Below are 26258 nucleotides of genomic sequence, written 5' to 3'. Positions count from 1 at the left end.
AATATGCTAAGTTTACAAATACAATATTTATAAATGTACATATAAAATCATTAACCTATACAGTGCCCTCCATAAGTATTGGAACAGTAAAGACAAAATTGCTCTGTTGGCAAGACATTTGCAAATATGATTAAAAGATGAATATGGGACAAAACTACAGAATGTCACATTTTATTATTAGCTGTTTCAACACATACATGTTTTAGCAAATAAAAAGAACAGCACTTTTAGAGTTCATCCCACTCATTGATGTGAGCATAAGTATTGGGACAGTTGAACATAAGGCAGATATGTCATGTCAAGATATGTCTTGTCAGTGTGTGCACTTGCTTGGCCATTTGTAGTTGATAAACAGGAAAGTGGGTTCAAGCGCCAGCAGAAGGCAGTGTAATGAAGTGGTCTTTAAGAGAAGCAGTCTATCAGCGGAAGTTTAAAATCAGCTCGTAAGTGTATTTACTTGTCTCAGTGTTTAGCGCATTTGCCGTTGCTAGGAAACGCTTATTTTGTTTACTAGGATGAGAGTTGCTGAAATCGCGTTTGGTCTCGTACTGTATCGTGTATCTTGTCAGTGTGTGCACTTGCTTGGCCATTTGTAGTTGATAAACAGGAAAGTGGGTCCAGCTGAATTGAAATGATCATTTGTTGGTTTGGTATAATAAAGGTTATTATACCGCGGCAGCGGTCGCGGCAGTCGTCGTGTGAAGCCCTCTTAGTGTGAAGACCAAAGAGTGTAAAGACCATCGACTCTACCGTGCGACTCCACCGGGCAGGGACACCGGCAAGGGATAGTAGTAGCTTTTTATTTAATTTTTTCATTGATATGTTTATTATTGAAATGTTGTTGTTATATGCATGTGTTAATTTTATTTAATTTCTTTATTTTCTTAAATATGTGGGTAGATAGTATTTATAGAGTTGTAACTTTTTAGTTTTAGTTACTTTTTCTTATTTGTAAGTCGCTTTGGACAAAAGCGTCTGCTAAATGACAAAAGTAAAAAAGTAAAGAGTGTAAAGACCATCGACTCTACCGTGCGACTCCACCGGGCAGGGCCACCGGCAAGGGATAGTAGTAGCTTTTTATTTAATTTTTTCATTGATATGTTTATTATTGAAATGTTGTTGTTATATGCATGTGTTAATTTTATTTAATTTCTTTATTTTCTTAAATATGTGGGTAGATAGTATTTATAGAGTTGTAACTTTTTAGTTTTAGTTACTTTTTCTTATTTGTAAGTCGCTTTGGACAAAAGCGTCTGCTAAATGACAAAAGTAAAGAGTGTAAAGACCATCGACTCTACCGTGCGACTCCACCGGGCAGGGCCACCGGCAAGGGATAGTAGTAGCTTTTTATTTAATTTTTTCATTGATATGTTTATTATTGAAATGTTGTTGTTATATGCATGTGTTAATTTTATTTAATTTCTTTATTTTCTTAAATATGTGGGTAGATAGTATTTATAGAGTTGTAACTTTTTAGTTTTAGTTACTTTTTCTTATTTGTAAGTCGCTTTGGACAAAAGCGTCTGCTAAATGACAAAAGTAAAGAGTGTAAAGACCATCGACTCTACCGTGCGACTCCACCGGGCAGGGACACCGGCAAGGGATAGTAGTAGCTTTTTATTTAATTTTTTCATTGATATGTTTATTATTGAAATGTTGTTGTTATATGCATGTTAATTTTATTTTATTTCTTTATTTTCTTAAATATGTGGGTAGATAGTATTTATAGAGTTGTAACTTTTTAGTTTTAGTTACTTTTTCTTATTTGTAAGTCGCTTTGGACAAAAGCGTCTGCTAAATGACAAAAGTAAAAAAGTAAAGAGTGTAAAGACCATCGACTCTACCGTGCGACTCCACCGGGCAGGGACACCGGCAAGGGATAGTAGTAGCTTTTTATTTAATTTTTTCATTGATATGTTTATTATTGAAATGTTGTTGTTATATGCATGTTAATTTTATTTTATTTCTTTATTTTCTTAAATATGTGGGTAGATAGTATTTATAGAGTTGTAACTTTTTAGTTTTAGTTACTTTTTCTTATTTGTAAGTCGCTTTGGACAAAAGCGTCTGCTAAATGACAAAAGTAAAAGTAAGTAAGTAAAGATATAAAAGATTTAAAGCTATTATTTAGTTGCAGATCCCTTGCGCACAATCACAGCAGTGAGTCTGTGACCCATAGACATCACCAGACTCTTGGTCTCATCCTTTGAAAGACTTTTCCCAGCCTTTAATGCAGCCAATTCCAATTGTTTCTGCCTTTACTCTCCTCTTCAGCTGGTGAAATTCATGTTCAATCGGATTTAAATCTGGAGATTGATTTGGGCAATCTAAGACTTTCCATTTCTTTGCCCTTATAAATTCCTTGACTGAACTGGCAGGGTGTTTTTGGTCATTGTCCTGATGCAATATGAAGCACTTCCCAATGAATCTGGTGGCATTTTCTTGAATATTGGTAGGCAAGATGGTTTTGTACCCTTCCAAATTCATTCTGCTACTGTCATCATACATTAAGTCATCAGTAAAGATTTTTGGTGCTGGTCAGAGGTTTGGATCTTGCTGTGTAGCATCTGTAATTCTCATCTTCATCCTGGTTTGTGTGTGTCATCATCGAATGCAAGATTCAGAATGCAGAAGTAATGGATATATCTGTAACGTCTAGCCAGCAGAGGTAGCCCTCACCCGAGTACTGAACCTGACCAGCTCCCTCTGCTGTCATTTCCTGTTTGACTCCTATACATTCTGAGACCTGTTCACGTGCTAGTCGCGAAGTATTGCCAGTCATTCTGCCTTACCAAGCGTTTATTCCTGTTTGCTAACCTGTCTTTGATCCTGCCCGATATCTTGACTCACGGTATTGTATTCTGCCCCTTTGTTCTGACGCCTGATCTGACTGATGTTTGAGTTTGGACCCTTTGCCTGCCTTATCACCATTGTCTTTGATGTTGCCCCTGTGTTTGACGAACGATCTACTTGCTTCTCTGGTTTGACCTTCTGCCTGTTTTGCAGACCTCTGTTTAAAGCCTTGACCTCTAATAAACTCCCGCTTATGGATTCTAACCAAACTCCAGCGTCATTGTTACAATAACTGATACGACACATTCCCTGTGTCAGTCCTCTGTCGTGAGTCGTGTTCCCGCCTCATGTTTCAATATTTGGTTTGTTTCCTGTCCTTGTTATATGTAATCATTAGTTAATTCTTCTCCAGCCGTGTTCGTCTCGTTATCTATGATTTACCTGTGTATTTATAGTCCTGCCTGTTCAGTTTGATTTCGTCTGGTCTACTCGTTACTCCCCGGTGTTTGATGTCTGCCCTGCCTTCATTAAAGAAGGTTATTATTTGAGTTTACGTCCTCGTCTGCGTGTCCTTGTTCCTCCCTGCTGTGTTCACCGTGACACCCTGCTTTTAATATCTGAAGAATTAATTGATTGAGGCAACTGTTCCAATACTTATGCTCACATCAGATAGGGGGATGAAACTCTAAAAGTGCTGAACTTCTTGGCTGGTAAAACATCTGTGTTGAATCACCCAATAATAAAACGTTACATTCTGTAGTTTTGTCTCATTCATCTTTTAATCATATTTGTAAATGTCTTGACTCCACAACCAACAGAGCAATTTTGTCTTTACTGTTCCAATACTTTTGGAGGGCACTGTGTATATATATATATATATATATATATATATATATATATATATATATGCTGTTTTTAAATCTGTGAATAAGCACAGTGTTTATATATTTGGCTGTTTTTATTTTAAATTCGTATTGAACTAACCCACAAGTTTGGTTATATAAATGCATATTATTCCGCCGAGACACTGAATTATTACACTCTATTGCAAGGATTCTCAGTCTGCATAACTTTCAATTTAATAATGTTATCTTGTAATGCCTGTATGCCCCAACAACATATCACAATTGTTAAATTAGTTTATAAAAGCGAGAAGGATATTAAAGAAGTTTTGCTGGAAGAAAATCAACCCATCTTTGAGACATAATTGAATCACAGAAGCGGAAATCACAGTTCTGCAGGTGCGTGTCTTAAAGACGCAGACATAGCTCATCTTCTGCCTCCACATTTTAATACAGCTGGGCTTCATCTCACTTCTTGTTGACCTTGTGACCTTGCATTGAAGTTATTTTAGAAAACAAAGAGTCACATCAGCCAGTGAAGTTAAAACAGCGAGAAAATTAACCATCATTCATTTCCAAGCTGGTTATGATAGTCTGGATGAATATCGCTACTGCTGAGGTCACAAAACATGCCATGCTGGTCTTTTCAGCAGGATATATTTTACCTCACCATTACCCAGTCCCTCAACAAAATACCGCAGAGCGATGTAAACAATATAATTGTTTGATTTTGTGTGAGTATTCGAACTCCAGCAGGGGGCAGGGTTGAGCTACAACTCTTGCGCCGCAGCTCTCTGGGTAATTGGCCTGTGCGCTGTTTAGACAAGCTTGCACACCCTCAGAAGGTAATTGCAGAAATCCGCTTAACAAGGAGGAGACATTCTCATTACACACTGCCTGGGGCTCTGACCAGCTAGAAAATTCCCCTAAATCCTTCTGTCCGACTCTCCCAACCTCATTTCAAAAACAACTTTCTCTTTTATCCCTGGTGAAAATATTACAAAAGTAAACCCACATATCACGAAAGAAAGTTTTATTCATCCACCGCAGCAGTGAAGCGAATAAACATGCGACAGATTTTAAACTCAAGACCTCTTGGACATTTTGATCAGAGGGTCTGTTTGTACAATGTTTTTGTTAAGTGTTTTTGAAACCACCACGGGAAATAGAAATGGAAATAAATACAGGCAGCTAGTAAATTAAACTGTTGTTAAAAATTGCTAGCTGAGCAGAAGACCAAGGATGTTTTTGAGCGGAATAGGGCCTAAAGAGAAAGAGCAGAAAAAGTAATTTAATAACAAAGAGATCTGAAGGAATGTTCAAACACATTCATGTTACACATGAATGAAATCAAAACATGAATGAAAGGCAGAGTTCTCTCAATAATGAAAATTCATTCACTTCCAAAAAATCATTTACTTCCAAACTATTACAACAAAAAAAATGCTGATCTGACGCTCATGAAACATTTCCTTTTATTATCAATGTTGGAAATAGTTGAAAAAGTCTTTACTGTCACTTTTGATCAATTTAATGCATCCCTGCTGAATAAAACTATTAATTTCTTTAAAAGAGAAATCATAGGATGTCTATATTGGTAGGGTGTCTATGTTAAATACATGTTTGAATGGCATGACGGTGAGCAAATAATGACAGAATTTGCATTTTAGGGTGAACTGTCCCTTTAAGGGTGAGTATATCTGTGTTTATGTATTATCATAGATGAGAAGTATGTTTTCCTGGAACTGGCGGTTGCAGGATGCGTGAGTTCGATCTCATTAGAGCCCCATAGTTACTGCCTGTGGCTTTGCCGAAGGTTAATGCGACCATGTGCTGGAAGAATATGTAGCAAATTAGACGCATGGGAGTCCATATGTTTGTATTTGAGCATGTACTGTATGTCATCCTTCTGTATGCTTGCTTATGGACAAAGCATGCCTGCTGTGTGTTTTTGCATATATTTCTCACCTGTCTATATGCAGTTTCTGTGCTAAGAGCTGCCAGTCTTTGCCCTTGGCATTCGCTGTGTCGAAGGTGGCGCAGATTCGCTGGCGAATGGACAGGGGGATTTTGAAGGCCCTGGACCCCGTTTGGGAGGTGATGGTACAGTCTGATTGTGTGAAGAATGGCACTGTGTCTTTTTCACTCTGGAGGAAAAAAATATCACAGTGACATATTAGAGGGGTTCACAGAGGGGTTCAATTGGGATAAGACAATCAGGAAATGCACTTTGATTTCATAAAAAAAAAAAAATGTTGGGAGTTTTCAAAATCCAGTTTTCCATGACCACTTGTGTCAAAAACACCAATAATATCGATGGATCAACACAGACTTCATCTGATATTTATTTATTTCATTTTTGACTGATTAAAAATATGATATATAATTAGGGCTGTCAAAATTGACGTGTTGATTGTGCGATTAATTTTTTTCAGTTCAATATAATGCTATTCAATCACTGCACTCAAACCCGGAGGACATGACACGCTTTGTGTGATATGTGACCTTGGACCACAAAACCAGTCATAAGTAGCACAGGTATATTTTGTAGCAATAGCCAACAATACATTGTATGGGTCAAAATTATAAATTTTTCTTTTAAGCCAAAAATTATTAGGATATCAAGTAAAGATCATGTTCCATGAAGATATTTTGTGAATTTCCTACCATAAACATATCAAAACTTAATTTTTGGTTAGCAACATGCATTGCCAAGAACTTCATTTTGGACAACTTTAAATGCAATTTTCTCACAATTCTTTATTTTTTTTATCTCACATTCCAGATTTTCAAATGAAAAATAAAGTTTCAAATAAAGTTGTATCTCAGACAAATATTGTCCTATCCTAACAAAAGAATAGAAAACTTATTTATTCAGCTTTCAGATGATGTATAAATCTCAATTTAAAAAAATTGACCCTTATGACTAGTTTTGTGGTCCAGGGTCACATATGTTTTTTTTGTGTTCTTTTCTCTTTAATAAAAACTGGGCTGCCTATGAAGTATTGTGCATACACATACAGCATGGTTTGTGCACTGTGAAATATGCATTGGAATAACATGACAATGTGTTTTTTCTTTTCATCATACCTGATTAATGATTGTTAATCTCTGATGAACTGTACACCAGTAAATCACAACACTGTTCATTCAGGTTATAGCGGAAGTTATTTTACGCTACTATTTAAAACTTCTGCTTTTCGAATGTGGAAGTGTGAAAAAGGTCTATTTGGTGCTGTCTGTGAAGCAGCTATATGTGAACACAGGAATTCGACATGTGCACGCGCACAGAAAGCTGCTTTAGACAACATGGCCAAGTGGATAAAACCACACAAATTTTTGGCCATATTTGGTGAGGGACCTTGTAAACACAGTCTTAAATATGGAGTTGGGAGAAAACCGGATGTGTGTCAGATCTGCACCACGTGCATCAGGATTTAAAGAGACAGTGCTGATTTTAAAGTGAAACCTGCAGCTACAATTTATATTTTATGTGAAGACTGTTTTGAGTTCATTCAAATTAAAAGTTGTTATATTTTTCAAATTATATTAAATATTAAAAATAATGGTTTTCAATTATACTGTAATTTTGAATGGCTATAATTAATCACATAAATTGAAGCAAAATGCATATAACAGTCATCAGTAGCAGTATTGGTATCAATGATACTGGGCTTCATTAATAATAGGCTACTTAGTAGATGCCATTACACACATATTTATTACAATCTTTTTGCTGTTTCTACATTAATTTGGAGATTCAATGTGGAAATTAACAATATGAATATATAATATCTACGTGATTAATTGCGATTAATTCCAGAAACATATTGACAATATGAATATATAATATTAATATGTGATTAATTGCAATTAATTACAGAAAAATGTGTTGTTAGTTTTTTTAATCAATTGACATCACTAATTATAATTTTTATTTTTTGCTTTTTGGCATCAGAATCACCACTGGATTTTAGGTTTCACTCACTCTTAAAATCTCAGAGGTCCACTAGATTAAAAATACTGTAAATGGACCATCAATATTCCAAACACCATAAGGTATCTCATTCTATTGCACTTTGTCAATATTTCAATATTTTGTGTGTTTTTATTATGTGAGACTTAATCTTCCAGACCTCAGCAATGGTGGTGTAGACCTGTAGGATCTGCTCATGACCTTTGACCTGCCGAACACTGATCTTACAGGAGAGCTGATTGGCTGCTGGACTGTAGCGCTCCAGAGAAAAGGCACACTGCAGAGGAGACTGGCTACTGCACCACACCTGAGAGAAGGAGAATTCCTGCACCAAACGAAGAAGGGGAAAACAGTGAATATTTTTAGCAGGAATCAATAGGAAGCATATGTGCCTCTTCTCCTCTCCTCCTTATTGTTATGCTGTTGGAGCCACTGAAGCTAATTTACTTAGTGTCATGTCACTGATGGCCCTGCCAGAACACAACCTAGTGTGACAAAACAGGGCTTGCTATGGGTATGATTTGGATAAAAATGTGCCTGCAGTCATAAAGCTTTACGAAGAAAGGAATGGTGGGTAAACAGCATTGAGAAAAACACTCTTGAGAATGTGTCATACAAAAACAGAAACAATTTGACAAAATAATAAAAATACTGCAATATAGCTCTGCTGGTGTAGCAAATAAAACTAGAGAGTGCTGCTTGTCCATGCAAAACCTGACACCATGATACTAACATGTTCTGGATGGTTTCCAGAGCATTGCTATGCGTTTGCTAGGATGTTGTTATGGCCCAAGTCAAAATAAGCTCTATGAAGGGCATTAAATATGATTTTGGTCTCATTTTCACAAGTTTGAGGGATTTTTTGATTGTTTGTCGAGCCAAATTTGTTTTGAAGAGCATCTAAGCATTCGACTTGGTGTATTATGCACCAAGGTTATAATACTTAGGGTTGAGGGATTTGAAAAACAAGAGTATTATATCACATTTGTGCAATTTGTCCATTAAAATAATTCTTTAAAACATAAATTTGACTGACACCATCCTGTAAAACTATACAGGTGGAAAAAACATCCTTATCTCCAGGAAAAAGACACCGAATTCCTACCACGGACTCTGGCTAAACTACCTTAAACAGAGCCATATTAATATTCATACGACCAGTCAAATGAACACCGGAATTTGACATCTCATTAATATTCGGCCTCATATGCATATTAACAAAACTCATGCATATTCATACAAAGCTGGCATCCATATTCATGAGGACAGCACCTGGCAGGTGGTGAAAGGTTTGATGCTCCACAGGAACTGGGGGATGTCCTGGATGGAGACCTGCAGGCTAAAAGAGTTTGCTCTGAAGAGCAGGGTCTTGGGTTCCTCCAGGAGGCGCCCTCCTCGACCCCGTTCCACGGATACCACCTCCTGCGAGGAAGAGTAAATAAAGATATAAACGCTCATGCATAAACACATCCTGACACATACAATACCCTACACCAGGAACAGAACTCAACTGATTGCTCATGTTTAAATTATTCAGCTGAAAAAACAGCCCTCCCACGCTACACAACAGCTATTTCCTGGGTATGGCGGCACCTTTAATCTTCGTAACCCGAGAAGATGAAGTGGAAAGTGATTAAAAACCTCAACGCGAGGCTGACGTTTCCAACCCCTAGACCAACAAACAGGTCGAAGAAATGCCTGCATTGCATTTTCCATCTACAAGAATGGAATTACAATAACACCCTGGGCTTAATATAAAAAATAAACAAACAAAACTAAATCTGGCAACACAACAACTAATAAATCTAAAGGTACAATGCCTTCAATTACCATCTCGGTCAAATACAATGAATGTCGTCTACCTTTTCCCTGTACACAAATGCAACACGTACACAAAATGGCATGCAGAACAGGAGTGAGGGACACTGGATGGATAGTATCGGCATTGATGAAAGGCATGGGTGATTTTGTGCTCTTTGCATCTATTCTGTGGGAATTGTTGACAATGGCACAGTAGCATTAAAAGCATTAGGTCTCTCTCTCTCTTTCTCTCTCTCTTGGTCACAAAAGACAGGAAAACAGTCTCTCGCTGTGATGGCTGCTGATCGATTCTGGCCTGAATTCGTTCAGTTTCCAGGGAGGAATTCATTTGCTGTTTTGTGAAATGCAAACAAACGCTGACAACAAAGAGTACCAAAGAAGAAAAAACGGTGGGTGAACAGCTGAATAAACAAAGTGGAAGAGTGCTTTGGTGTGGAGAAACACAATCTTTGACCATTTACTCGTGAGTGTGTCCTTTTTGGGAAGAAGACTTCACAGAACCGAGATCTGTCACACACGCACGGTTGTTTTTCTGTCATGGTGGAGACTTTCCATTGACTTCTATTGTGTTCATATTGAGCTAATGGCATTGTTTATTCACTTCACCTAACCCTCAGGTCTGCATTTTTATTGAAACATTATACAGGGTCATTCTACAAGATACATTGGGGTTCCCCTACATACAGTACACTACCCTTCGAAAGTAAAAAATAAAAATCAGCAAGGATCCATTAAATTGATCAAAATCGACAGTAAAGACTTATACACTTACATAAGATTTCGATTTCAAATAAATGTTGTTCTTCTGAAATTTCTATTAATCAAACAATCCTGGAAATAAGTATATCAAGGTTTCCATAAAAATATTAAAGGGTGACCTATTAAGCAAAAATCACTTGGTGTTTGAACACAGTTGTGTGGCTGCAGTGTGTGAAAACAACCAGCCTATAATGTAAAAAATCCATTAACTCATTTTTTATAAAGCCAATAAATCATGAACAGTCTCTCCAAAAGAGCTGTTTCAGATTCTCCCTCTGTTCACGTCACTGAGGGGGAAAAGTCCCACCCATTTGTGACGCTCCCTATTAGCATAAACAGCTCTGAGTGAGAAGCTGCGGTCCGCCATTACTGGAGATATATACAATGTCAGCACCAAAGAGGCTTTTGGGATGCAATAATGAATGTAGGAGTTGCCATAATCTCCCCCATCTGAGCCGAGGACACTGTGGTTAAATATCATTTTGAAGGAACTATCCCAGAAAAAATCGGTAAAGTCCCCTAAATGTTTAGGAATCAATACCAACGCTTTGTGTGCAAATGTCAGCTCCAGGCAAAGTAAGCATCACGCGTTTGTTTTCCAAATTGTCTTTCTGAAAGATATTCTTGGCACTCTGTAAGGCTAATTGCTAAAGCTACTATTGTCTCTGCCTGTTTTCACTGATGCTGCCTTCAAATGCTACCAGAATGATCTTAAATAGGAATGTGGTATTTAAAAGTTGCATATGAAAGCAATGGGAGTCGATCGCTTGAAGTTGTCGAGCTCATGATCAGAGGTGGGACTTATAAAGTTTGTGATAGCATGAGACCAGTTATGTTATTTTTATCCTGCCATGCTCCCCGTCTGTGTAATTCATAAATGAAAATGTATTATGCACAGTATAATCAGATTACTGACTTTGAAGTGGAGTACGTTTTCTGTAAAGATAACAAGCTTGTATTAATAGTGGAATGCTTATTTGCAAAGGCTAGCACTGCTAATGACGGAGCTTGAGCTCTTGAGCTTGCCCTCTTCTCCGAGAGAAACAGCTCATTTGCATTTAAAGCAACATACTCAAAATCAGCGCATTTTGGCTCATACCCTAAAATAGTGTTGCTTTCGTCAACAAAAATGATGACTAAATATCGTCATCAACGAACCTTTATCACGTGACGAAAACAAGACGAGATGAAGCGTAAATACTGGTCATGTGACGATGACGATAACTAAATGTATAATGCAATATTGTTGACGAATAAAAACGAGACTAAATGTGGTTTACAAAATAAAAACTATGCTAAATGTTAATGCTAAAATGTCTCTTCATTTTCGTAATGAAAATGTAATGAAATGAAATGTTATAACGTTATTTCGTCTCGTTTAGTCGCGTTATTATTATTATTATTATTTTGCAGTATTTCTGTTTCCGGTGTCTCACTTCAGGTCGCACTGCACAGACGCAGGCGACGTCACTTCCTCAAGCCCCACTCGCGGCATTATTTAGAAGACGACAACAAAGTTAAGTCTGACACAGAGAAAGGGACCGATGGCCGGCCAGATGGTTCATCTTTGGGAGATGTGTGTGTACTTCTAACATGTTTGGTTGGTAAAATAAATGTTGTAAATTCAAATCAGAGCATCTTCCGTGTCTGGAATGGATGTATTCTTGAGTCTATAAGGTAACAATAATATAATAAGATAACCTTGTTTGAAATGGGTTTGGCTAAAAGAAAATTTTGGTTTCGTCTATACTACTAGGTACTTATACTATATTGACTGGGTTAAATAGAATTGTATTACTAAAAAGAGACTAAAATACAATTTTCATTGACGAAAACTAGACGAAAATAGTCATCAGTTTTCGTCGACTAAAACTAGACGACTAAAAAGAGTATGAACGTGATTAAAACTAATAAAAACTAAAAAGACAGCTTCACACAAAGACTAGACTAAAACTAAAATTAAAACAGGCCGCCAAAAACAACACTACCCTAAAAGTGGCAATTTTAACAAGCTATAAAAATTTATATTGAGCTACCCTGTGGGGTATATTGAGCTAAAACTTCACATATATACGCTCTGGGGACATCAGAGACTTGTAAAAGGTCTTGATCTTGTAAAAGGGGGCATAATAGGTCCCCTTTAAAGGTGTCATGACATGGATTTTTTATTTTATTTTAATATGTTTCTTGAGGTTGACTTTTTTTGCACAAAAACAAATAAATGTGGAAAATGTATTATTTTCAACCTTCATTCTGACCCTCTGTCTAAAACAACCTGTTTTAAGGGGAGAGTCCTTTAAGGCTTGCCAGTACTTGGCCACTGTTATGATTGGCTCACGTCATTGCATAGGAAACAGTATAAACACTGTTGCAAGTAGAGACCTGCACTCCGGCGGGAGTACCGCGGGACCCAACGCAACAGGGTGGGGCGTGGGACAACTCTTGATGGGCGAGTGCGGGTGCGGGCGGGAAGAGACTTGTGTCTGTGCAGGACGCGGGAGAATAAAATTATTCACGGGACTCCCGCAAAATACAAATTATCTAAACATAAAATGTCTAAAACATATCAATTGTTATTTATCTGTTCAACAAAAGCAAAAGGAACAACTAATATTAATATTAAAATGATTAATCTGCGCAAGCTAGGCAGAGTTTCTATTTATAACACGTGTTTAGGGTTTTGCAGTGTAGCCAATCAGACTCAGCTGTTGATTTCTGGAACGCAATGGCCAATCAGAGGTGATTAAGTTAGAATCTACTCACCGCAGTGCTGAAATTGCGTGCTCACGAATCGTCTCATTTTAATACACGAAGTGTAGACATGTGAAAGGTTCATTGTGCATATGTGCATTGTGTAATAACAGAGCATTTCCAGACAGTGCATTATGAAATCATTTACTTGCGGTTTGTGATGCAGCCGCTTCATCTTTCAACAAATGTTTCTTTGCGAACTTTCCATGACACTGTGCCTTGTTTACAAAACAAAATACTCCGAACAATCCTCTGACACAATCCAGGGTGCTATTAAAAATAAACCATCCACTTGTTCCTTACTTTGGGAACCTTCTGATATCTGTACAAAGATGCAAACGAGCGTCTGTTCTTTCACTCCATTTGTCCTATTGAGGACAGACTGAAGTGCGTGGATGTCAAACTGAACTGAAAAAATCAATTCTGGTACCTTTATGAAGACATAATTATATCTCAACATATATTAAATTTTATTAATTTAGCTTGAATGCAAAAACAGTCCAGACATCAGTACTTTGTGTGTGTGTGTGTGTGTGTGTGTGTTTGGAGAGAAAAATAAAGTCACTAATTTAGTTTGTGTACGTCTTGAGGCTTAATTGCAACACAAAGACATCGCCACATCTCCATAACCGAGAAGAAAAGATCCATGTGAAACATTAAATATAAATGACATATGATGCTTTCTTCATAAAGTGAAGAAATTGTAAGATCTGTGTGTGCGCAGAACAAAGACTTCTCTGAAGCTGTGTCCACTCAGCTAGACGTCATGCCTAACAGAATGTAAATCACTTTTAATTAGCTCACAGAAAATATTCAGTCACCCTAGTGAACGCATGAAGCAAGAGTGGCTCACCGTGTCTTTGTAATTTAAGAAGCTATTCTATCAGTTATCTGGAGATGTGTGTGTGCATGAGAGAGAGAGAGAGAGAGATTGGTCCAGCTGACTTTCAGTGGAGCGTAAAACCAGAGTACCCACAGGTCATGACAGCTAGCCATAACACGCTGCCCCATGAATTCAAATATCCCATAAGCCATGGATTTACATCTAATGCCATATGCAGTGTGAAGGGGATGTGTATCAAGACATTTAAGAAGCCTACATCTGTGAAAGCCAAAAACACACCTTATGGAAAGACCAGTTAGGCCTAGCATGAATTGGTTTGAATAAACCAGTGGCTTCTTAACTAGTGCATCAGCATCTGAAACACAATATGTCTTTACACACCTGAAAAGCATGGGGCGTATCATCGACGCAGTACACTCGAATGCTGTAGTTGAGAAAGTTGGGCTCCATGTTTCCAAACGCAGCCAGTCGGAGTCTCTTCCCTGCCGCGTGTGTGAGGGCCTCTCCAACTAAAGCGTAACACCCGGGCTTCTCCACCAACAGGTGGCAGCACTGAGTGTCCAACAGGCAGTAACAAGAGGTGCTCTCCTCTTCCACAGTCATGACCTCCTGTCAGAAACACACAAAACACACAGTCAAAATCCAACTGGTGTTGCGTCATATGTATAAGACTTACGCAGTATGAGTACAATTACATTAGGGTTTGCTATTAGGGACAACTGAGGTGACTGATAATGTAATTCTCTTTCAGAGGGCAATAGACTTTAGCTAGACCAAATCTGCAACAGACCTTAGTCAGGGTAGCACCATATTTAATTTTTGACAGGAATAAAAAGGAAGCTGTGAGGAAAAGAAGTACAGTGCGTTCAATAGATTGTACTGTTGTTTAATAACATATCGGTTGATCAGATGACGAAGTGTCTTCCAGAAAGATTAAAATAAATAAAACAAAACTTCCAGCAGACAAAAACAGTTTTGAAAGCTGTGAACGTGTAAATTATGTGATCTAGGATATGACTGATGATGTCATTCATTTTCAGATGGCAAAAGTCTGCAATTCTTCACAATTCTACACAAAGCTGTATACATTATAAAACATTTTGTAACTATTTATAACTTTAAATTTTGACAGTTTCTGCATGACAATATGCATTGTTCTGTAGTGTGGCTGAGTATAACATTTTTTCCAGTTTTAAAAAGTAAAAAAAAAAAAGTAGCAAAAATAATGACATTGACAACAAATAAATAATTAACCTTTTAAATAATTATAATAATAATTATATACATAAAGTATTTTATAATTTCATATTTATTTATATTTTAGCATCTTCTTTAATTTATACCTATTTTATTAAAATGTAATTTATTATATGATACTATATACTATATATGATAATAAAACTAAACATCCTTATTTAATAAAATTAAACTTCCTTATGCTGTGTGTGTGTGTGAGTGTGTGAAAACCCTGTTTTGTTTATGACATGTTTTTGAACATTTGATTTCGATCAGTGATAGAATGATTTTTGAATTGCCTTTGCTCATCTGGAAAACAACCACAATTATCTAATTCATGAGTGGTGTTACTGCTTCCCATTACCTTCACTTAACTACAACACCAGTGACAAAAAAACACATTTCAACCAAGAGTAAAAGAAATGCATTTTTTGAGCTCAGCTAAAACATTTACAATTTACCATAAATGATATACGATATGCTTTAAAGTTTATAGTACAAGCATGATTAAGAGATAACTTGGCTCTACAACCAAGAATGGCTTCCATGCTGATCAACTGTTTTTATTCCTAGAACACGGTTCAATTGCTTTTAATGCAAAGTAACTAGGCCTCGTTGTCATAAGCACTGACAGCTACTTACTTTTGGCAACCCTGAGGCTTTTCACAGGCCGCTTCACTTTATAAAATCCCCAGTTAGCATAAAAGTATATACACACGTTAGAAAAAGGTGAAGATCTTTAGCTGAAATTATGCTTCCCTTTTCTTTATAGCTCTGCAGATGGAAGCACAGCTTGATTATTATTATATGCATCTGGTATTTGAATGTCAGGAACAGTGGGTGTGTAGTGGCCAGCAGGAACTCGGAGTCCAGGGTCTCCATTTTACCGTCTGAATATAGCTGAAGATAAGCATAACTTTGCCCCCCGGAGCGACCCGAACCATTTGCGAGGGCGGAAAGCTTGATATTTCACATCTAAACACACCATTGCACAGAAAGCATTGTCTATTACCCACAAATCAGTGGGTGCACATTAAAGTGTGCTTTCTGTCTCACTCTCACACACGGTAAAAACGCACAAAAAAGGTGTTATTCTCAATTCTGCGGGGACATTACTCTCACTTGCTCTGGCATTATGCCTGCGAGAAAAAAGCTCATTATTTCAAACAACCATCAGAGGTCTCAGAGTCTTTAACATGGCATCAAAATGAATCGCTTGCAAAGAAAAGAAGTTGATTGGTATTGTGATGTGTCTTTGAATTAGAGTGTCTGCGTTTGATTATAGTCTGCAGAAATGTCAGGTCGCACACACATGCGCTCGCAGCTACACAAACACAAACAGAGATGGTTTCCCCAGGGTCAGTTTGCGTCAGTGAGCTTCAGCTCAACTTTGATGAAGGCCTTTCAATGCATAAGAGCTGTACGAATCCCACTTTTATAAAGAACAGCAAAATATCAAAGGGAAAGGACAGTGTTAATAAGAGAAGCACAGAGAGATGCTCCCTTAAAGTGCACTCAATGGGATGCGCGTTTTAGGAATAGCGGGCATATCTATTGATTCTGTCATATAATAACCTTCACCATTCGTACTTCAGAATGACAGTTCTTTATAATTACGAGCGCACTGCGATTTCCCATTAAACTACATGATTCAGACTTACACTCATTCAAGGCAAGGAATGGCTTCGCTATGTATTCTAACAGTTAAAACGATAGTTCACCCAAAATTGAAAACGCTGTAATTAATTACTCACCCTCATGTCTTTCCAAACCCATAAGACCTTCTTTTATCTTTGGAACACAAATAAAGATATTTTTGATGGAATTCAAGAGCTTTCTGACCCTTTTTAGACAGAAACTGACAAGTTCCAAGCCCAGAAAGGTCGTAAGTACATTGTTAAAATAGTCCATGTGACAACAGTGGTTCAACCTTAATTTTATGAAGCTACGAGAATACTTTTTGTGTGCAAAGAAAACAACGACAACTTCATTCAACAGTTTCTTTGGTACTCTCGTGAACGTGTGTCGAAGACTGACATGGAAGAGAAGATATTGTTGAATAAAGTCGCTATTTTTATTTTCTTTGCGCAAAAAATTGTATTCTCCAAGCTTTTATGAAAATTACGGTTGAACCACTGCTGTCACATTGATTATTTTAACAATCACCTTACGACCTTTCCAGGCCTTAAATGTAGTAATTGCATTGCTGTCTATAGCCCGATTCGGATGGTAATTGTTTCTCATATGGACGTCTGTAAAAATAAATTTGCATATCACCTCAGTGATAAAACTCATGGATTCGGATTTATTCACAGTGGAGGAGCGAGTTCAGTGATCCTGCGCACCTGGGCGCGCTGCTCACGTGACCAGTCACATGATTGTCTGCTGTAAATAAAAATACATTTTATTTACAAATTTATTCTTATTATTGTGTAAAATGTATTTAAAAATACTTACTGTATGTAAAATGTAGCTATTCTTATTATTCCAAGCATATTTTATATATATTTTATAATCATATTTATTATTTGATTATTTATATCTCCTGTTTAAAAATAGGAAAATAGACTCGCTATAGTTTTATATAATGATACGCGATATATATCTATTTATAATACACATTTTAAAATTGTATTGCATACCTGCTTCTGCTATAATAAAGACCCATTTCGAATGTTTACGTGCTTTTCTTCTCTTTCTGCTCCCATGAAGTATTGTTCTTTTAAATACTTTCCAGCATTTCAGAAATAAATATGCATGCAAATTACACGGGAGTTTGGGAGTGCTCAAAAAGGGTTTAAACACTGAATTTTGAATTGATTTCTTCTAGTAAACTCAGACATGTGGATTCGGACGGCAATTAAATTACCACACGACCTTGGTGTTTGTCAAAAACAGTAGGTAATTCGGCCGGGGATTTTCACGGGGGTGGTGAGAGAAAAACACAGACATCATGGATTTGGACGGCAATTAAATCACCAACTACCCCCTGTATATGGTGAAAATCACTTACGTCCCCCTGAGAAACAATTACCGTCCGAATAGGGCTTATGGAGGGTCAGAAAGCTCTCGGATTTCATCAAAAATATCCTAAATTGTGTTCAGAAAGAAGGTCTTGGTTTCATGGTTTGAAATGACATGAGGAAGAGTAATGCCATCATTTTTGGATAAACTAACACTTTAAAAACTAACTTAAATAGTTAACGACACTTTTATGTCAGATTTTTCTTACCTCCCAGCTGTTGTCCTGGGTTTGTCTCTTAAGCTTGATATTCCAGTCTTCTGAACTCGCATCTGCACAGTGGGCTATTGTTAAAGCAACAGGACAGGAAAGGGTCAGGCCAGGAGGGCCGTACGTTACTTCTGGACTCAAAAGTATCTCCTGACCTTCATCAGACAAAGCACTGAAGATACAGACACAGAAAGAGAGATTAATTGATATTGTTCAAGAACAACAACAAAATAAATTAGTATCACAGTGCCGCTAATACTGTTAGTTCCTGATGATTAACTGCTGTGTTTTTCTCATTTGAAAATTACTTTGGATAAAAGCATATGCAAAATTAATTAATGTAAAAAGTAATGCTTCTGATTCTGCTTAATTGGCATGAAACATCAGATGGAAAAACACGCACACAGAAAAAAAAAAAACACTAAAAGGTGGGAAATTTCACTTCTCTATGATCCGCTTCCCCTAGTTACTGTTGCTAACTCTCACAAGCTTTACAAAATATCCCATAGGAATAAACTAGGGAGCTCAGTGTGAGTTTCAATGTAACAATTGATTGGATACTATCCTTACGTGGGCTGGAATCAATTGTGACATACAAGATGTGGAAAAAAATACAGATCGTGTCATCTCTGAACATTATACCATTTTGGATAATCTCCCTAAAACTGCATTTACTTCAACTTTGATCAACTTTCCAAACACACAGAAGAAACTGAAGAGCAGCAGTAAATATGAGAGCTACAATGATAACAGAAACAGCCAATCAGAATCCACCTGATTATATCAACCTCAAGCATTTAAAGCACCAGATGACTACAGTATACACTTATAAACAAAATATAACTGTCCACTGATACGTTGTCCATGTGTCATTCTTGATGTGAACAGGCTTTAAGAGTTTAACTCCATAATAAGTGTGAATCTAGTCATGAATTCAGTTTTATTTTTCTATAAGTATTCCTAAATTAAAGTGCTGTCCACTATCAAAAAAAAAATACAGGTCAAGAGAACAACTTGTGTGGAATGCTCATGGGAAATCCTCGCTCAATATGTGCTGTAGTGTCAAAATAACAGTATTGATTTCACCAGAAGATGCCGACGTTGAAATAAATGGAATTAGTTTGGTTAATAAACACAAGGGCAAGCTAGCTACTGCGATAACACCATGAACAAACATTAGCTAGAAACACAAGCAGATCTGTTAATGGAAACATGCCAAGTAGCCGCACAGCTCTCCTTGCAAACACAAACACAACCGATTAGCCTGCAGACTCAGCGCTAATACAGATATATTGTACTTTTCTCTGGTTGAAGTGATTCCAGAGGGCAGTTGGACTTGATCGGGTGTGGATCAGTCAGTGTGTGTATGTGTGAGTTCACTCGTCGATGGTGTTGTTTGAAGTGCTTTCTGAGGAGCCTGGTGACATATTGAGACTGTTTGGATGTGTTAGCGTCGATCGATATGACTGCTGTGGATCCTCAACAAGGATTAGTCATCTACAGCAGGGGGAGTTCAGGGTGGCCTGGATGGCGCCATGGAGAACTATCACATTGACACAGCAGATTACATGAACCAGACACCTGCTGTTAACTGAACCGTGATGATTTACAATTCAGTACTCTTTGCACAGAGATTCAAGAGCTTTTAATACTTATGAGTGGTGTTTGTCCATGTGGAACTGTCCATTGACTGTCTCTGCTGAGGTGTTTTGAATAGTCTCTAATATGTTGCTCTGTGGGTTCTTGATGTCTGCTACATCATTACCTAGCCAAAATCTCCATGTTTGGAGGCTTTTCAACAGTTTTATTGCCCAGCAGGCAAACATCCAATGTCCTAATCGATTAGAACACACACTTAAAAAGATTTTTATTAGCATTGCTGGATCCATTGAGAACCTTTAACATCCACAGAAATTTCCATTCCACAAATGGTTCTTTTTTTTGAAAAAGTTCTTTTAAGAACTTTTAAGAACAAAAATGGTTCTTCAAATCTATTACATTGCTGTGAAAACCTTGAGTGTAATTAGAGGTTTTACCTAATTTACCTAAATTACCTAGAGTGTAATTTGAGGTTTTATTCATGAATGTAGCAAACAGGCCAAAGTTCAACACTTAAATGCCCATATAAAAATATTTAGAAGAATACTGGTAACCAAATAGTTTTATTGACCATTGACTTCAATGTAATGGCCAAAAATATCAAACATTCTTTTGTGTTCCACAGAAAAAAGAAAGCCATACATGTTGGGAAAAAAATAAATGATGGTGAGTAAAGGATGAATGAATTTGAATTTTGTGTGAATTATTCCTTTAAGGCTATGGATTTAGACAAAAGCACCACTAATTATGATGCTTCTGATGAACATATGGGCAGAATATCAAGTATTTATTTTTCATTCTAAGCAGGTGGCATGCTGAAACAGCCGTCCAATTACAATGTTTGACACTGTACCGTACCAACAGACCAGTCAGTCACTTAACCGCCTTCTAATCGCTCTCTCTCTCTGCATCGGCACTGTTTGTTTACATGTTGATTTATTTATATCGAGTAATTACCTGTTCCCTCCCAACATCCTCTGTCTATTGGCATTGTATCCAAACTCTTTTGTGTCTGAAATAAAGGCAATTAACGCTGATGAAGCAGCTAAACTAGTTTTGCCATTCTGGAGAGGAGAGAGAGCATTACTTGACATTTACAGCCTTTTAATGAAACTCTCGCAAACACTAGAAAAAAACATTCATGAACATAAAACTCACATCAAATGGAACAAAATGTCTCATAGTTGCTGAAATATAAGTAAACAAATGAAAAACAGTTGAAGGGGCCTCAGTATTGATTGATCTGAGGATGCCCTCTGTGCTTTTTAATAAACAGACCTATTAATTACAATGGTGAGGAGACCTGAACGTGATTAGAAGTGTCACACCCCTTTAGATGTGGGTTTTAAATGAGGAAGAACAATATGTTACATGGTGAAAAACTGCTTTATCAGCAGGGTAATTATAAAATCACATCTTAAAATATAATAAAAATTAACCACAATAGAACAAAATATAAAAATTAAATACAAAAAATATTGTAGTTCAGATAGCTAGACATATGTGAAATAATTAATAAAAACTATATACACATATAAACAGGGATAACACAAAAATACAACTAAATCAAATCATTTAAAAAAACTAGAAACAACTAGTCATTCAATCCATTCAGATTTGCAAATCATTAATTGTTTTTCATGTTTCGCCGCAGTTTCAAAGAGAAATGTCCACTGAGTGGCGCTAAAACAGGTTCAATACGAAAACCCTGGAAGATTTTTATTGCGTTGATATAGGTACGTATTGCTGTGTTTTTATTATGTTGCTTCAGGTAAGTATTGCGGCGGTTCAGAATTCAAATATCCGGGGACCGTCGCTAAAATTGAATGCTCTATCGTGTTGGAAATATGCCCTACACCAAACCCAACCCTAAACCTACCCGATAGTGTTGACAAATGCAAAACTAATATAAAAACGCATTTGTTGATACAACCATGCTATATGAACTTCCTTGAATGCAGTTTTGAACTGTTTGTCGAACCGTAGTTAAATGAGATTCGAACCGGATCCCTCCTCGCCTCTCAAGTATGTCTCTGTACTCCGTGAGCTACCGAACAAGCCTACCATCTATGAAAACCCATAGATATGAAGCTGGATATGTGTGATGCTAACGTTCAAAAGCATCAGTTTTCAAATCTCCCAGCATATTAATGTCGCTTTTAAGTCATAACAGAATATTCTTCAAGTATGTGCGAAAATTACGCTTTATTAATCGAAACTGTTAATTTGTTTTACTGCCTCTAGTGTTCATTTATTTTGGAAACTGCAGTGATACATACTTACTGGTAAGTATTTCACGTCTCGCTAAAAAGTGCGCCCCAGCTATGTTTATGCCATGATAACAGGTAGTTTTTATCTGCTGTCACCTTTTTCCTTCTCACACAGACACAAGCCCAGAGACCGAACAGACAGAGAACAGACTTTAACAATTTAAAACCAAAACTGCTCCCTCAGGAAACCACCACAACAAGCTTCTTCATTGCATTTTGTGCCGCAGGCATTATGGCCTGATCAATATGAACAATTATCTCTCATAGATCAAGCTGCCTAAGAGAAGTGAAGTGTTTGACTATAAAGCACTGTTCAACTGACAGCAATTTTGACAAAGGAGATCATCAAGCCATATTGCTGAATGCTGGAAGTAGTTATGTTATTTATACTGGTGGGCTGAGTAACTGGACATACAGTGTGAAAATTGTGCTACTAAGATCTTATCTGCCATTGCTTTGTCACTATACTGCTGTCAGTATGAACAGCCATTAAAAAGTGCAGTCTAGTGTAGGATATCAGAGACTGAATCAGACAATTTTAAGATGCATCAGAACATTGAAACCTGAGGAGCTGGAATGCAGAGAGGCCTTAAGGAACAGGACGTCATAAATCTAGTTGGAAGCAAGCAATCCCAACTAGCAAGCTCTCTTTCACCAAACAACTTGCAACACTGAGAAAAAAGAAACACTTATTGATAATTCCAATTCAAGAAGGAGACTGTCAAATTTGTTGCAAGTAATCAAGACTGATGTTCACACGTAAACCTGTGATAGAAAATCATTAGCTACAGACTCTTTCGGGCGTGTCTCCACACATAAAAGACCGTCCAAACCAACATTCCTTCGTCTAAAGAACATGCATTCGTTCTCCTTAGAACTATACAAAAACTTTCTTCTCCATATGCACATAAAATCATCCTAAAAGGACATTTTTATGTTGTACCCACATATCATGTTTTAATCAAATAATATGTATGTCTTTTTAATAAGTATTGAATGGCTTATAGAGACCTATTGCAATAGAGACCTATTGCATGTTTAGTATTTGTTTAGAGTTTGGATTTTAATATCCAGTGCAGAGTTTGTCATACGGTTCGTTCAGTGAATCGCCGTAACACTGATTCTGTTCAAATCCCTATAAAATCATAAATGATTCCCTTTGAGCTAAATTAAACTATTTGTTTAAATTACGTATTATTATTATAAAATGTAATAAACCCCTACACTAGTCCTGTCAAAAGACATTGCTGCTAGCTAGTATGCAAAGGTCCAGCCATTATTCATTTCCCCTATTTCATCAAATGTAAAGAGGATCTGGAGATGCAGCCCTAATCTCAAGGAAATGCATCACCTTGATTTACCAGTTTAATATCCGTCAGGATAGCAAAAAAACAAGTCTGCTTCCATTAACACAGTGTGAATCATTTCCTAGTAATACAAATGTTCGGTGTGATGTCCAGGTGAATCCACGGGGAAGCGTACAGGAGAGCTTTAAGCTCTGCAAATAGCCCAGAGATTTGGCCAAACTCAATCCTATCACTGTGAACAAATAAAGAGAGTCTCTGATTGATCCTTTTTCATGACTCTGCTCTCTATAGCCGCTGTTATGAGGACTCTGGAGATCGCACGGCTAAATTTAGGAGGTTCTGCAGACTGATTTCTGCTTCTCTCTTCTTCTAAACCCCTTCCCTCCACTTTCTGTATGCTTTGTGGTCAGATTGCAGTGTTGTGGATTGAATTTCTCCCCGCCACTCACCACAACTGTCAAAAGATAGGCTTTGACTGACAGCTGGGCTGAGCAGCTAGAGTTTGACTGATGGATAGCTGTGCGACGGTGGTGTTGGCGCGTCGGATGGGAGATGGGAAAGCAAACAGCTCTGAGCTTATCGGACGCTAGCAGGTACCTTCATCTGTGGACTTGCTGAGATTGAGGTTTTCATCTGAGTGCTGAAGAGTCTCTGAACACTCGTGACCTTTGATCTCTATCAATCCCAGCGAGTCTACGACAGCAATTGAGGATAGAGAGCCAAGCGAAAGGTGTCTTCCGTCTGATTGTAGGTGACATTCGTGAGTTTTACAACTTTAGTTTTAAATCGTCAAAGTTTGCTCGTAATTTCTGGAGGGTTAATCCCAAAGTTAAGCAGCTCACCAGAACAAAGCAAGTGACATTCTGGGAGATTTCCACTCCTGAAACACAAACTGCGTTACGATTTACAGCATTGTCCCTAAACAATGTTCACTGCATCCTTCATAGTCAGCAGAGAATATCTGTAGTTCACTTTACTTGACAAAATGTGTGACCCGGACCACAAAACCAGTCATAAGGGTTGATTTTTTGAAATTGAGATTTATACAGCATCTGAAAGTTGAATAAATAAGCTTTCTATTGGTTTGTTATGATAGGATAATATTTGGCTGTGATACAGCTATTTGAGAATGTGGAATCTGAAGGTGCAAAAAAATATAAATATTGAGAAAATCACCTTTAAAGTTGTTTTGAAGTTCTTAGCAATGCATATTACTAATCAAAAATTAACTTTTGATATATTTATGGTAGGAAATGTACAAAGTATCTTCATGGAACATGATCTTTACTTAATATCCTAATGATTTTTGGCATAAAAGAAAAATTTATAATTTTGACCCATACAATGTATTGATGGTTATTGCTACAAATATACCCGTGCTACTTATTATGACTGGTTTTGTGGTCACATATGTTCATTTGGAACAGCACGCAACATCAGACACAGACTACAAGCTTGAGGTATGAAAACATAGGTATGAATTATTATATATTGGAAACCTTTTTTTGTACCTGGATAAATGATGTAACCTATTGTTAGAAATGTGAATTCTATACCTCGAAAATTTAAAATGAATACACAAGTTATTATTTATGCCAAATACTTCAGCCGACATACTGAGTAAAAAATATTTTTAAAAGTCCTTATCCTTAATTTTTAATTAGTAAATAATGAACAATCAAGAGTGATGCAAATTCATTGGATAAAAACAGCGGGAACCCTGAAGAACATCCACTTCCTAAAACTTCTGGAATCCTGTAATTAAATTATTTTAATTATATTTATTTAACTTTTTTAAATAGCTGAAACTAGGAGTGTACAAAGATGTACAAAAAGCTGAGGGCAAGTGGGTATTTGAATATTGTTGTGGAGCTGGGGGACCTTTGAGTCAAAACATTGATAACCGCTGATTTAGCATGCTCACATCGTTGTGTGATGTCCACAGCACTGGTCTCAGGTCGACTACAATGCCATTGTTTCAGAGTCACCACCTTTTTTTCCCTTGTTGCGACAGGATAGCACAGCTGGCTGATAACCTGCTTGACTCGGATGTGTTTAACCACTCTCACACACAGGCCCAGCATACTAACGCTATAAAAGTACACCTTTCTAAATGATCCCCAGGAGAGCCGGTCGCACCTAGCTGCCTTCAATATACAGGCCTGCCGTCATAACTACAGCGCTGCCTCTGAAACATAATGCCAGCTCTCAGCAGAGAGCGAGACTGACTGACTACTGGATACAGCGAGCGGGGGCAAGATTGATGGTAAAAATGGGAAATTGAGGTACAGAAAGTAAGAAATGGGAATAAAATGAAAAGTGCCCTCCTGATAACACCAGCGTGTTGTGTTTTGGTTGCTAGTGTGATACGATACCCACCATGACCACTTTAGTTTACCAGCTTCACCAAACAAGATGTTCCTGAATGGCAAGGTACTTGCTGCTAGTGAACAACAGAGCTAGACAAGTTCACCAAACAAGTTCACGAAAATCATCAAATCGTCACTTTGTGTGTGAAAGAAAAGCTCATTTCCATTACCTAGTGAGCTGCCTTGATGCCTACCTCCTACATACACTGCAAAAAAAAAAAAAAAAAAATATATATATATATATATATATATATAGCCTATACTGTATATATATTCGTCTTGTTTTCTAGTATAAATATCTAAACATCTAGTATACATATCAAGATGCATTTATCTGACAAGCAAAATGACTTTAGATATTAATTCTTGTTTTTTGAGAAATTTATCAGAATTTACATTTACATTTATGCATTTAGCAGACGCTTTTATCCAAAGCGACTTACATTGCATTCAAGTTAC

At 37.2% G+C, this 26258-nt stretch overlaps 1 protein-coding gene across 1 annotated transcript in view; it reads right to left on the bottom strand.

The window, feature by feature from the left end:
- LOC306862670 (netrin receptor UNC5D-like) overlaps positions 1-26258 on the bottom strand; it is a gene marked incomplete at its 5' end in the record, with an annotated part of 197990 nt that overhangs the window by 1642 nt on the left and 170090 nt on the right. The window contains 5 exons of the mRNA XM_079405596.1: positions 5604-5782; positions 7772-7936; positions 8884-9033; positions 14168-14395; positions 18255-18426. Coding sequence (XP_079261722.1) covers positions 5604-5782; positions 7772-7936; positions 8884-9033; positions 14168-14395; positions 18255-18426 — 894 coding nt within the window. The remainder of the gene's footprint in view (positions 1-5603; positions 5783-7771; positions 7937-8883; positions 9034-14167; positions 14396-18254; positions 18427-26258) is intronic.

Source organism: Barbus barbus, assembly GCF_936440315.1.
Source record: "Barbus barbus genome assembly, chromosome: 43".
NCBI classification, from domain to species: Eukaryota; Metazoa; Chordata; class Actinopteri; order Cypriniformes; family Cyprinidae; genus Barbus; species Barbus barbus.
Note: the sequence above shows the minus strand (reverse complement) of the source record. Positions and strands in the feature narration are given on the sequence as shown.